At 43.1% G+C, this 13,533-nt stretch overlaps 1 protein-coding gene across 1 annotated transcript in view; it reads right to left on the bottom strand.

The window, feature by feature from the left end:
* Positions 1-13,533, bottom strand: part of LTBP2 (latent transforming growth factor beta binding protein 2) — a 133,641-nt gene that overhangs the window by 37,563 nt on the left and 82,545 nt on the right. The window contains exons 10-14 of the mRNA XM_081908600.1: positions 10,506-10,628; positions 9,192-9,356; positions 6,480-6,710; positions 4,151-4,170; positions 767-806 (exon numbers count right to left, since the gene is read on the bottom strand). Coding sequence (XP_081764726.1) covers positions 767-806; positions 4,151-4,170; positions 6,480-6,710; positions 9,192-9,356; positions 10,506-10,628 — 579 coding nt within the window. The remainder of the gene's footprint in view (positions 1-766; positions 807-4,150; positions 4,171-6,479; positions 6,711-9,191; positions 9,357-10,505; positions 10,629-13,533) is intronic.

The raw sequence follows: 13,533 nt of genomic DNA, 5'->3' as shown, positions 1-13,533 counted from the left end.
ATCCACTGGACAATGCAATCCTATGCAATGAATTCAGTGCAGCTTACTTGTGAATGTACATAAATGTATAAACTTTGCAGATGGAACAGCAGAGAAGGAGTTGGGGGAGGTCAAAAGCTTTTACAACACAATAGTAAAAATAAAATTGTTAAAAGAGGCAATATAATAATCCATGAAACTTAACAGATATACAGCATCCTTAAACCTCATAATGTGTATTGAGTTTTGTATTAGTTGTGTGCTTTTAATTAATATTTATATATTATTCTTTTTAGTGATCCCTATGCATTTTTGTATATTACCACCTGAGAATTGCTTCCCGTGCTGACTATTAATTCTTCTAATAGTGCCATCCTATGCACGTTTAACGTGGGAGCAAGTTTCACTAAACTCAGTCAGACTTGTGAGTAAAAATACAGAGGATTGTACTGTGAATCAAACAAAACTTTTTTTAAAAAATATCCTATGCAGCAGCCTTTGAAGCTACAACTAAAACACAAATACATTTCGCAGAGCATCTTGTGAAAGATACAATATTTCCCAGACTCCTCCCACGCAGCAGACTCAGTGTCTGCCCAGTTCGTCTGCCCAGAAATAACCACGCAATAAACTATAGACCGTATTTAGAAGAGCCCATTGAAGAAAAAAAACCATTTTCCTTTTCCCAGGCACCAAAATTATCAGCACAGACTGAGATCTTTCATCCATTTTTATTTTTTGGCCCCATTCTTGGTTACTGGATTCAGCAAGTTACTTTGCAATTTACCTGGGCTAATATCAGTTTCTTCGATAACATCCTCTGCATCCTGTGAACAAAAAATACAAATGCAATGATTGTCTGTACAGAAATCAGGCAGGATTCACCTAATCAGGAAGAAATAATTTCCCCAATATAGGAGCTTTCTTCTTTATCTATTCCCTCTTCAGTATATTGTATCAATAGAGAAAGGTGTTGTTGCCAATTTACAATCCCCACAGTTTATTAAGATGAAAATATCATCCTTAGTGAAGTGCAATCACACCCCAAATCAGGTGTGCTCAAATTCATCTACAATCATCTCACTCCAGGTTCTTTGACACACTAGTTTAATTCTAGTGTCCAGTTCCACATCCTCCAAGCCACAGATAGGGCTGTGGTGCAAGTCCAGGAACAAGATGCTCAAAATGGGCCTCTGATTTTCCCTCTTAATCTCATTCTACATTCTTCAGCATCTTGCAGCCAGACATGCGTACTGATTATCCATTTTCAGCAGGTGCCAAAATAGACACTGGAAAGAAAGTAGCAGCAACATGAGATCAAACAGCTGCAAAAAAAAAATCAGTGGGGAAAACCAACAGCTGTACAGGAAGACAATAACCTTTATTCTCAATGTGTTTCAACAGAAATCTTCTCTCAAGGGGTGTGGTCTTTGCAAATAAAACAGCTGGATTCACTCGCCTTAGTACTGATGGCCAGAAAACCTCCTCCAGAAAACCTGTTTATTCATCCTGATTCAAGTGCACAAAGCTTATATGGTGGATAGACTATGCCTGCTCTTAACTGAACATTCATTCTGATTTGTTTATGGGGTGGTTATTTATCAATGAGCATTCACCCTGCATTCATCCAGATTTGCTTGCCGAGTGTTTACATGTCTTCTTGTTAATCGTTTGTTCATTCTGCACTTTTCAGTGTATTTCCCCATTGCTTTTCTAACTGCAAGATGTTTGTAGGTGGTTGGTTGTTTTTTAAAGGGCACTTGTTGTGCTAGGTCAGTGTTTCTCAAACCTGGGTCTCCAGCTGTTTTCAGACTACAATCCCCATAATCCCTGACCACTGGTCCTGCCAGCTAGAGATAATGGGAGCTGTAATTCAAAAACAGCTGGAGACCCAAGTTTGGGGAACACTGTGCTAGGTCAACAGAGCCCTTTAATCCACTTTAGTTGAGCAAATCTAAACTTTTGGCATACACTTGAATCCCTCCCACAAAATACTGACAGTCTGGAGGCACCTTATGTTTCTGACAAAAGTCAACCATCTTCAAAATCATGACCGATGGACGTTTTCTGAGAAGGTGAGCAGATCCAATAGCCTTCTTTCATTGCACAGACCACTTGCCTTTAAAGCATTTGTCCAAAATTGCATCTGCAGTAAAGGGTCTGGGGATTTAAGATTTAATAAATAATAAAATTTGGTGGTCCCATACAGCTGCTGTGGTGCTTTTTTTTCATTTTGGTTGTTTTTCGTGTTAGAGAGGAAGCCTCTGTCAAAGACAGAAAGATAAGGATAACATGGAATGTGACTTTCCCAGGTTCTCGATAACCTTTGGGGAGGTCTCTGGAGTGCTTGTTGTCAGTAGTGCAAAAGAGTCTTGGATACATTAAGACATGGAATTGCATAAGGTGTTTTAAAAAACTAGGCAATCAAACTCCTTCGCCTGCCAACACCTGAACTTCTGTTACGCTGCCTATAACAGAGTTAACACTTCTCTAAATCTGCTGCTGACAGAGTCTTCCAAATTAACGGCAGTAATTACACTTTTGGTGATAGGTGATCTTAACAACAACATTAAATAATCAGGCTTTTGTTGCACATCTTTCTCCATTGTATCAATAAAACACAAAAGAAACGATGGAACACTCATACTATTGAATGGAGTTACTCTGAGACTTATCTTGGATATTAATTCAATTCTGACAGAGCACAAATTCCATCCAACAGCTATTAAAGAATTATAAGTCTATATTTTGACTTCTTACGGTACAATCTTAAGTGGGATGGGAAACTGGTGAAACAACTGCCACTTCTAAAGCTGTGCCACCTTTTGCTGGTTAAGGTGTTAGATGTTAGGGGTGTGTGCATGTTTGTGTGCAGCAGATATATTGTCCTTCCTCCCACGTGATTTAAATCCACATGGTTTCCAGTGGAGAAAGGGGGGCTGCTCCAGGCTGAGGTGGGGGGCACTGGTTCTGGTGTCTCTTTCTAATGAATGAAGGGGACTTGGATACAGCGGGTTGAAATTGCTGCCATCCTGTCCATGCCCTGCTCCTGGAATGTTTGTTTCAGTGTCCATCATCCAAACTGCCCTCCACAGAGATATGTGCCTGTGGAGGTATCTGCCAGGGCAGTGGAGGTCTCTGTAAAGGGCATGTCCCTCCACCAGAAAAACTCTGCTCCAGCTCTGAAGAGGCACCTTTGCTCCATCTCAGCACCCTTTAACCAGCAGCAACGATCGCTGAATGGTGAAGTTAATTTCCCCATGCAATATGCCAGATGTTTCTGAATCCTTCTTTCATGTTCCTTCCATCCTAGCCCTCTTCAACCTACAGTTAGGGTTGCTCTAAAATGAAGTTAATTTCACTGTTCAATGTGGCAGACTTTTTAGAAGCATTATTTCCTTTCCCAATATGTCCCGAAAGCAATTTTAGCAGCTGCTAAGATATCCATTATACACTTTGTTTCTTCCTGTCTTTCAAATGGCCCACTAAAAATAGGACTTGATTGTTCTCTGCTCTACACCTTAGGACCTGGTATATCACTTCTAAAAAACAGATTTCAAGTCTTTATTTATTTATTTTTAAATGAGGACATTACAAGGATGGATTTACAAGGTTATCTTTGAACCCTAAGGTGGATCTTCCATATCACTTTTTATTAAAACTTCAGGAACTATTTACTGAAAATGTTTTATTCTTCATTCATTCAGTTTTTAAACTACACATTTGCTATGCATATCCCAAACATTAAGGGCATGCTCACATTAGCGCTTACTCTGTATTCTGTACACTCCCACTGCTATTTCTGAAGCCATACTCACATGGCATTAGCCACAATTCATATTGATCCTGTAGTTTCCTGACAAACACTGCTGTTTGAGGCACAGACACCCCGAAACCAGCTTCAATCCAACTAGAAAACTGGATGCGGAGTAAACAGTAACATGAATATTTCAGACAGTCGTTGCACATGTGCAGATGACAGCATCGTGAACAAGAGGGGGATGGGGAAACCCCAAAAGTCATGTACATCAGGTAAAGGTATTCCTACCCCCCTCTCTGACATGAACAACACTGTGCAAATGCGTTTGGAACACAGCAAGGAAAAATGACTTCACTGCATTTTAAGCCTCTAACATGAACATAAGTTGCTAGCAGCAGAAATTTTACTCACCTGATCTTCTTCAGAATCCCCTGTAAAATGACATAAGAGAATTGAGTACATTAATTAAGTAAATTTGTAAGTGCAGTCAGAATTCCCTTTTAATTCAAATTCCCTTGTTTGGTTTTGCACAAATGCTGCTTTGCTCAGGACTTGAACTAGCTTGGTGGCCTCAGCGAAGCTCTCCGCTTCCTTAGCTCCAGCTCTCCCCACCTCCCAGCAATGCTATTTATTTCTTCTCTTACCCTTATATCCTGCCTTTCTTCTGTCTTGGAAACCCAGGCGGCACAGATGTGGTTCCCATGTACGTAATTATTTATAAGATTTCCTACCCACCCTTCACTGTTAAGGTCTAGGGCAGCTTGGACCAGTGTAATCATACAATTATAAAACAGTTAATGTACATGGTTAAAGAAACAAGTAAGCCAATTCCAGAAAAAAAGCAGCACAGTCTAGATCAGGCATAGGCAAACTCGGCCCTCCAGATGTTTTGGGACTACAATTCCCATCATCCCTGACCACTGGTCCTGTTAGCTAGGGATGATGGGAGTTATAGTCCCAAAACATCTGGAGGGCCGAGTTTGGGGATGGCTGGTCTAGATTGAACAAAACAAAGAAGAGGTGGAGCCCACAAAAATGCCTTAATTATCAAGAGGCCAGGGTAGAAAGGTACATTTTCAGCATACAATAGAAGATGTCTAATGAAACTAGATGCTAGAACCCCATAGGCAGGGAGTTCTATAATGCTGAAAACAGCATTTTAAGAATTAATAGGGTAATGCAGGTGAAGTGATTGAGCACTTAGATATGCTATATTAAAAGTAAGTATTTTTATTAGCATATCCATGATGGCAGCATTCGTTTCTGAGACTATTAGCCAGATGCAAGGTACTTGGATATGCTTGGGACTGCACCCTACACACCCATCCTATACGCTGAAGAGTGTGACGTGAACCTCCCCAAGATTCAGGGAAGATGGGCATTGGTATCCTGAAACATCTGAAGGGTGCCATGTTGGCAACTCCTGTTCTACCAGAACCAGGGCCTTTTCTGTAGTGGTCCCCAAACCTTGAATTACCCTCCCCTCAGGATGATTAATTTGCTTGCCTCTCTGTCATCTTTTTGTAACTGGACAAAAGTATACCCTTTTTATGTTCTATGCATGTCCACATATCAAAAGGGGCCGTGCTGCCACATGCCACAGCACAATGTGTGGGTGTTTGTGGTAGGAAACAGCAGTGTAGCATGGCTGCCCCATTCGCAACCTGTGTAGTGTGTGAAGGACACTTGTCTTCACGATCTAAGCCATTTCAAGGAGTTTTAGTGGGGTAGGAAAGCTGAAAATAATGCCAATATATTTCACATCTGGCAACCAAAGCACCCCTTTCGTTTCAGATAAGTACATGGGTAGACGAGTCTTGAAAGCCTGTGACATGAATTTTCATGGCCTTCTAGCACCTATGGTGGCTCATTTACTGGAAGTGATGTATTTAGTGTTAAGTCTGGAAGTGTATACTCACTTCTGACCAAACTAAGCCTCCTACAGAAAAATATACATCAGTTTGTGCTAGAGGGCCATGAAAATTTGTGCCCCAGGCTTTTTAGACTCGTCTACCCAGGTACCCTAAAGGGACCCGGGTGGCGCTGTGGTCTAAACCACAGAGCCTAGGGCTTGCCGATCAGAAGGTTGGCAGTTCGAATCCCTGTGACTGGGCGAGCACCCATTGTTCGGTCCCAGCTCCTGCCCACCTAGCAGTTCAAAAGTACGTCAACTGCAAGTAGATAGATAGGTACCGCTCTGGTGGGAAGGTAAACGGCGTTTCCGTGCGCTGCTCTGGTTCGCCAGGAGTGGCTTAGTCATGCTGGCCACATGATCCGGAAGCTGTCTGCAGACAAACGCCAGCTCCCTCGGCCTATAGAGCAAGATGAGCGTGCAACCCTAGAGTTGTCCGTGACTGGACCTAATGGTCAGGGGTACCTTTACCTTTACCTTTTTACCCATGTACTATCTGAAACCAAAGGAACACATTGGTTGCCAGACATGAATTTATTTCAGCTTTCCTACCCCACTATTTTTTGTTGCTGTGCTATTTGTTTGGTTCCTGCTTGTTTTATTAAATGTCACTGTTTTGTTATCTGTTTCCACCATAATTGTTTTCATGCTAGTATTATTGAAGCTTCATCATGGAAGGAGGCCTGATGAACTTGTTTGAGATAACGCAGTCCTGAAGTGCTTTCGTGTGCAAGTTTAGAAGACTCTTGAAACCATTCCAACACTGGAAATTTGTGAACTGCCTGGAATTCACTCAAACCAGTTGAATTCACACAAATATTACTTTACCCTTTCCTGCGGAGGTGTCAGCCCCCGGGAACGTGTCGACGACATCGCCACGCAAGACCTCCTGCAGCTGTTGCTGCCTTACTGCCCAGCTGGGAAGCCGACCACTGTTTTTGCTCTGCTCCTCTGAGCTGAGCGGGAGCTCGTCTGCTTCTGCTTTTCTCATGGACATTCGAATGTCAGAGCTGGAGTAAGTGTAGCCATGCCCTGCAGGGCAAATCTCCTTAAAGGCTTCTGCAAAGAAAGGAGAGATATACAAGATATATAATCTGATGATGCAGAGAAAAGGAAAAGCTACAAAAGTAATAGCCGAGAGCACAAAGACATCTCTCGCAATCTAATCCATTAGTAAGGATACTGTTGTTTTTCTGCTATCCCGTTCAGGCATGCTGGGCCATGTTTCCTCTTCTTTAGTCTATTTAAGGTATCTGCCACAATCGAAACACAGTTCTCTGACATGGGTAAAACATGTTTAGACTACACCCACTTGGAACCAGAACTGAAGGCTGAAAGTTGCCAGCAAAAAGAAAGATGTTTGCAGGGCTGGGTGTGTTATTAGTAAATGCAAACTACTGTTAACCGATACTGGAAGCTGGCTGCCCTTTCTCTCAGAGTTGACAATAAAATATAACCACATGGAAACTCGCTCTGTGTGTGTCTCTCTCAAAGAGAGACAGCTGTGGAACAAAAGGGCCAAGGGATCTACTGCTTGTTAAGGCTGCATCAGAGTCGAAGGTCAAACAAACAGACATAAAGTTCCGCAAGCCCCAAACCCCCTTTTAATTCATCACTGTAGGTTTTGGGCATATCTGATACGGCCATCGACAAAGTTCATTTGGCAACACAGGCCCTGCCCTGCTTCACCGCAGAGTGATGTAAACAAAAAAGAAACCATGTATGTTAAAGAAGTTGGAAAGGATGAATGTTTATTATTAAATTAGCTAATTTAATAATAAATATCCATTCTTTCCAGCATCTTTCAGAAACATTTTTTTTCTTTTTGTTTACATCGCTGCTGCTTGGAACTACATAAAAAACAGGAAGCATCCAGAGTGAATCAGCCTGCTTCAGGCAGCGCCACAAAGGGTAGGGGGCTAGATGAAGGCAGGAACTGGTGCCTGAAGATTTTTTAAAGTGTTGGTCCCAGAGGCAGTAGGTGGTGTTTCAAACCTGCTTCAGGTGGCAAAGTGTCTCGGGCTGGCACCATGTTCAGAAGTAAATGTGCGTGACATTTTAGAGTCCATTTCCCAGCGCTTAATGAGAAATGCTAAACTGGTTCATGTCTGGTGCAGCTTGAGAACTCACTGACTGCAACTGCAGAAAGGCAGAAGACTTCATAGTGCAGGGCTAACCAATACAAGGCCCTCCAGTTGTCGCTGGACTACAACTCCCATAATCCCAAACTATTTGTCATGCTGGCTAGGGCTGATGGGAACTGGAGTCCAACAACATATGGAAGGCACCACATTGGCTACCCCTGTCACAGTATCTACAAGGAGGTGCAGGAAGGGGCAAAGTCTTATTGTAAGGTAGTGTTATATGAGGGCTGAGAGGCCATTCTTATAATTCTCTATTCCTCTCAGTTTGTCATGCTCTGCTTATGGTCTTTTGAGTGCTCAGTGATTCATTTTCTATCTAATGCTATAAGTTCACATTGCCTCATGACAAATAGTCAACAAGTGCCACTGGACTAATCTGATTTCTTTCTTTTATTCTTTCTTAATTTTATTTACAAATTTAAGAAGAGCAATTAAAATTAAAGGAGAGAGGAAAAACAAAACAATAATAATATACAAATAAATCATTATAATAACAGTAGACCACCATCAGCTTACATTGTGGATGCAGTGACCATCAGTACACAAATCTTTCTTAAAACATGTAAGTTAATATAAGCCTTCTAGATGTTCAAGCATGTATCCGTGTAACACTAATGCCTATATGAAATATGTTTGAATGCAGTCAGGGCAGGGAGGTCGTCAGATTGTGCAATAGACAGGGAGGTATAAGTCTCTTAACCACCATAAGGGCTTGCAAAATCCACTTCTGTTTTCCATTGGTTAACTAAGATACTAAAGTAAAGGTAAAGGGACCCCTGACCGTTAGGTCCAGTCGTGACAGACTCTGGGGTTGCGGCGCTCATCTCGCTTTATTGGCCGAGAGAGCCGGCGTACAGCTTCCAGGTCATGTGGCCAGCATGACTAAGCCGCTTCTGGCAAACCAGAGCAGCACACAGAAACGCCGTTTACCTTCCCGTCAGAGCGGTACCTATTTATCTACTTGAACTTTGACGTGCTTTCGAACTGCTAGGTTGGCAGGAGCAGGGACCGAGCAACGGGAGCTCACCCCGTCATGGGGATTTGAACCACTGACCTTCTGATTGGCAAGTCCTAGGCTCTGTGGTTTAACCCACAGTGCCACCCGTGTCCCTCCAACTAAGATACTTTAGGCATATAATTTTAAAGTACACAAACATCTACAGCTATCATGGATTTTGCCAAATTGAGGCAAGTAACAACATCAGATCAAAAGGAATATATCACTGGAGAAGCCCTCATCACATGCCTCTAAGTTAATCCCATTTCGGGCAGAGAATTGCAAATGGTATTGCTGGTCTGATAAAGAGCCGGAAGACCCTAAGTAGCCACCAGTTTAAAATTTGCAGAAAGTGAAAGGGCAGGGGGAAAGGTCCAAAAGAACAAGCAGAGTTTTTACCAGATCCTGGTAATGGACACGTCTCACAATTTCTTCCCCACCCTTTGCCAACACGACTACAGCAGCAGATCTGCTTGGTGATGTGCTGATTGAGTGGCAGGGCACAGACTCCCCCGACAGTTGAGCGATAGCACAGCCCCTGCTCTGTGGAAACTGCTTTATCAGCTGAAACACAAATGGTTGATTAGTCAGCTTTTGAAAAGCGAAGATTTTCAGTGCAATCCTACGAATGTTTACTCAGTACTGTGCAATGGGATTTATTCCCCAGTAAAAGGGAATTATCCTATGACACTTACTGGAAGCCCAGTTGAACACAGTGGTTTTACTTTTGAGTAAACATGTATAGGGATCATACTGTTAGGCTCTTCTTGTTGATCTCCAACAATTGTTCACTCCTTCACCAATAGTGAAGGCAAGAAAAACAGTGGAGCTATTTTAATACACATTTAATTGCATTGAATTCAAGAATGTCAAGAAGTATTTCAGATGCTTAATTTCCTCATGCTTTAAGATGAAGAGTTGATTAAAACACTATTCTACTTTGAGATTTGCATCTATGGATCATCTCTTGCTTAGTTTGCTAATAAAGAAGCTAGCTAAAAAGTTCACCATCAAACAGTTAAGAATCTTTGCCAAATCATAGAGTTAGGTAACTCATGCCAAAGGTTTTGCAACAAGACTGCACAAGACTTCAGATTTCAGTTAAGATTTCAAATTAAATTCTTAATGAGAGGAGCAGAGCAGCGTTGCTTTTGTGCTTAGATTTAGCAAATTTGAGTCAGCTTTGGGGAAATTTTCCTGAATCAACTATAACATGTCATAGGAAACTATAATGAAGGCAAAATGGATCAGGACACAGGCAAAACCGGGAAATTCACTTTAAAAGAGAGAAGCAGAGCAGCTTTAAAAATTAGGGGGTCTTTTGCCCAAGGCGGGACAGTTAGCAAGTCTCTTTTGGTTGATAATGATGACATCATCCTTATGGGCAGAAGCTAAAGGGAAAGCATCTTCCTCTTGTTCTAGAGCAGGCATCCCCAAACTCGGCCCTCCAGATGTTTTGGGACTGCAATTCCCATCATCCCTGATCACTGGGAATGATGGGAGTTGTAGTCCCAAAACATCTGGAGGGCTGAATTTGGGGGTGCCTTTTCTAGAGTAATCATCTCTGGTACATGGTGTAACTGCCCAGGATTGATGGCTACTGCCCACTCCTTCAAACTCCTTATGATCCAACCCATACAGTTATTGTGCTAATGGGAAAAAAGACGAATAAAGGGGGGGGAGAGTTGTTATGGTCTATCTGGGGACACTTACAAATGCAGTGACTGCGGGATGGGTCCAGCATGGTTCCAGCCTTACAAGTGCAGAGGAAGCTGCCGCGAGTGTTCACACATTCTGCATCTTTGCATATGCCAAATATTAGACATTCGTTGATATCTATAAAAGGTGAACAGAGAGAACAAGATTAGCCAACCTATTCTGGTGCTGCCCACAAATGGCACTGCAAGGAGGTTCTGCAAAGGGAACAAGTCCTGATGTGACAGAGCAGAGATGATGGAATCACCAAGCAAAAGAGAATGTCGGGGGGGGGGGGGTTCACAGGTGGAGGCCACGTGTAAAAACAGATATAAAAAGGTAGAGCTGTTAAGGGAAGGTTGAGAGGCAGTTGACTTTGTGAGGGCTACCTATTCAGCACTCTGAAGAGCCAGATTCAGTAATGGGCTAGATGAGGGCCAGAAACGTGAAGCTAAATCCTGACAAGATGGAGGCACTGAGATGAAACAGTTCTTGTGCCCTGGAACCTGGTGTTCAGTTAGTTCTGGGTGGGGTTACACTCTCCCTGAAAGAGCAGCCAAGCCATTTGGGGGCCAGCGTTTTCACTTGAAGCCAAGTGTCTTTTACCAGCTTCAGTTGGTTCACTGAGCCTGGTGATTCCTAGACAGAAATAGGCTTGCTACTGCGATTCCCACTCTGGTAGCCTCTCAGCTGGGATATTGTGATGTGTTACATGGGGTTGTCCTTAAAAGACAACCTAGAAGCTTCAGTTGCTGAAGAATCTGGCTACCAGAATTTTGTCTGGTGCAGTCAGGGTTGCTCATATTACTACACTGACTGCCTAATCAGAATCCAATTTAAGGTGATGGTGTTCTCAAGTGCTAAATGGCCTGGGGCATTTATCTGAGGGAACAACTCTTCTCCTACCAGCCTGCCTGTGTCCTCTGTAGAGGCTCTTCTTCAAGTACCCTCTTCAACAAAGGTATATTATGTAGTCACAAAGAAGACAGCTTTTTTCTGTGGTATTGGCTCAACTTTGGAGTGCCCTCTGGTGCTGTCCAATGCTGCAATGCAATCTTTTTGGAACCATGTTAAGACCTTAAGGACAAAAGAACATAAGAAGAACCTGATAGATTAGGCCAGGCATCCCCAAACTCAGCCCTCCAGATGTTTTGGGACTATAGTTCCCATCATCCCTGACCACTGGTCCTGTTAGATAGGAATGATGGGGGTTGTAGTCCCAAAACAAATGGAGGGCCGAGTTTGGGGATGCCTGGATTAGGCCATTGGCCCATCTAGTCGAGCATCCTGTTCTCACAGTGGCAAACCAGATCCCTGTGGGAAACAAGTGAATGGAACATGAGCACAAGAGCACCCTCTCCTCCTGTGGTTTAGGTATTATAGATGGAATTGTTGATGGAACTGCCTTCTTTGTTCCTTTAGCCTGTCTTTTATCTTGTTTGTTCTTTCTTTAAAAAATGAATGTTGTGTTCAAGGAAGGAAGAGGCATGATCACAGTTCAGAGCATTTGAGGAGGCATGAAGTTGGACCAGTGCGGTGAAGGAGGTGGCTTGGAGAGAGGGGGCATGGTCTGAGGAGAGTCCCAAGACTGGACAGAGAACCCAGGCCTGAGGTTCCCCACTCCTGATGAACAGAATCAGGCCATTAGTTCTACCTAGCCCAGTTTGAGGTTCTATCTTGTACTGTAGGGCTCAGAACACTCTTAATTCTCTTCCTCCCAAAGTAATCAGTCACACAAGATGTGGTATGGATTTCCAATTTAGGGCAACTTTATAATTATAGGATGGATGGAGATATATATATATATATATATATATATATATACATATATATATACATATATGCTTTCGTAGATTTTCACGGGTACAGGAATGCAGGTTTTGGTGTCCTCGGGTGTCTTCCCGTGTAAAAGTTGGGGTGTCTAGGCGACGTTTCGACGAGGTCTCACTCGTCATCTTCAGGCTGGTGCTTTCGGCTTCTTGTTGCTGGAACAGAGCAGGATCTCAGTGTTTGAGTTCCTATAAATACTGTTGAGGGGGTGTGGTGTATAGCCTCCAATGTTCTGGGCAGAGAGGAAGTTCCCAGGCTAGTGTGCCTTTTCTTCTTTTGTTCCTTAATTACTTGAGGGATATCTTGAGTGATTTCTTGAGTGATATCCTGAGTACCACTTAGGTGGGTCATTAGGTGTGGATTAGTTGCTAAAGTCTTTGTGTCTTGACCTCTTGAACTTTGTGAAGAGTTTTTCTGAGAAGATGGCTGTACTGCACTTAGTTGTGCTCTGGCTTGGCTTCGTGTATAGGGGCGAGCTGTGGTTTTGTGGCCTGTGTCAGCCAGATCTGTGTAGGGATTGCAGGGGGGTGCAGCATCCGGAGGTGCCACCATGGTTTGGCTACTGGATGGTGTCTGTAATTTATCTGTGGAGAGGGTCTGGGTTTGGGTCTGGTGTGGTTGATTGGTGATGGCGTTCTGTGTGCCTCTGGATCTGGTGTCAGTTTTTGTGGGGAGGGCTAATTTCCAGATGTCTGACGTACATTGGACAAACAAACAGACGAATAAATGCACGTATCGCAGAACACAAGAATGCCGTCAAAAAAGAAGAAAAAACTTCCTCTCTTTTCCAACACATGAAAGAAACAGGACACGAAATTAATTTTGCAGATTCCAAATTGCTCTTTAACATGGAACATCACCACAAGAGAATAATCATGGAAGCCATCGAGATAGAGAAACACCCTCACAACATGAACAAGCGTGACGACACATCCCGCTTGCCAGACATCTGGAAATTAGCCCTCCCCACAAAAACTGACACCAGATCCAGAGGCACACAGAACGCCATCACCAATCAACCACACCAGACCCAAACCCAGACCCTCTCCACAGATAAATTACAGACACCATCCAGTAGCCAAACCATGGTGGCACCTCCGGATGCTGCACCCCCCTGCAATCCCTACACAGATCTGGCTGACACAGGCCACAAAACCACAGCTCGCCCCTATACACGAAGCCAAGCCAGAGCACAACTAAGTGCAGTACAGCCATC

This window comes from Podarcis melisellensis (genome assembly GCF_964234715.1).
Source record: "Podarcis melisellensis genome assembly, chromosome: 1".
Taxonomy (NCBI): Eukaryota; Metazoa; Chordata; class Lepidosauria; order Squamata; family Lacertidae; genus Podarcis; species Podarcis melisellensis.
This window is presented reverse-complemented; position numbering and strand designations above follow the sequence as displayed.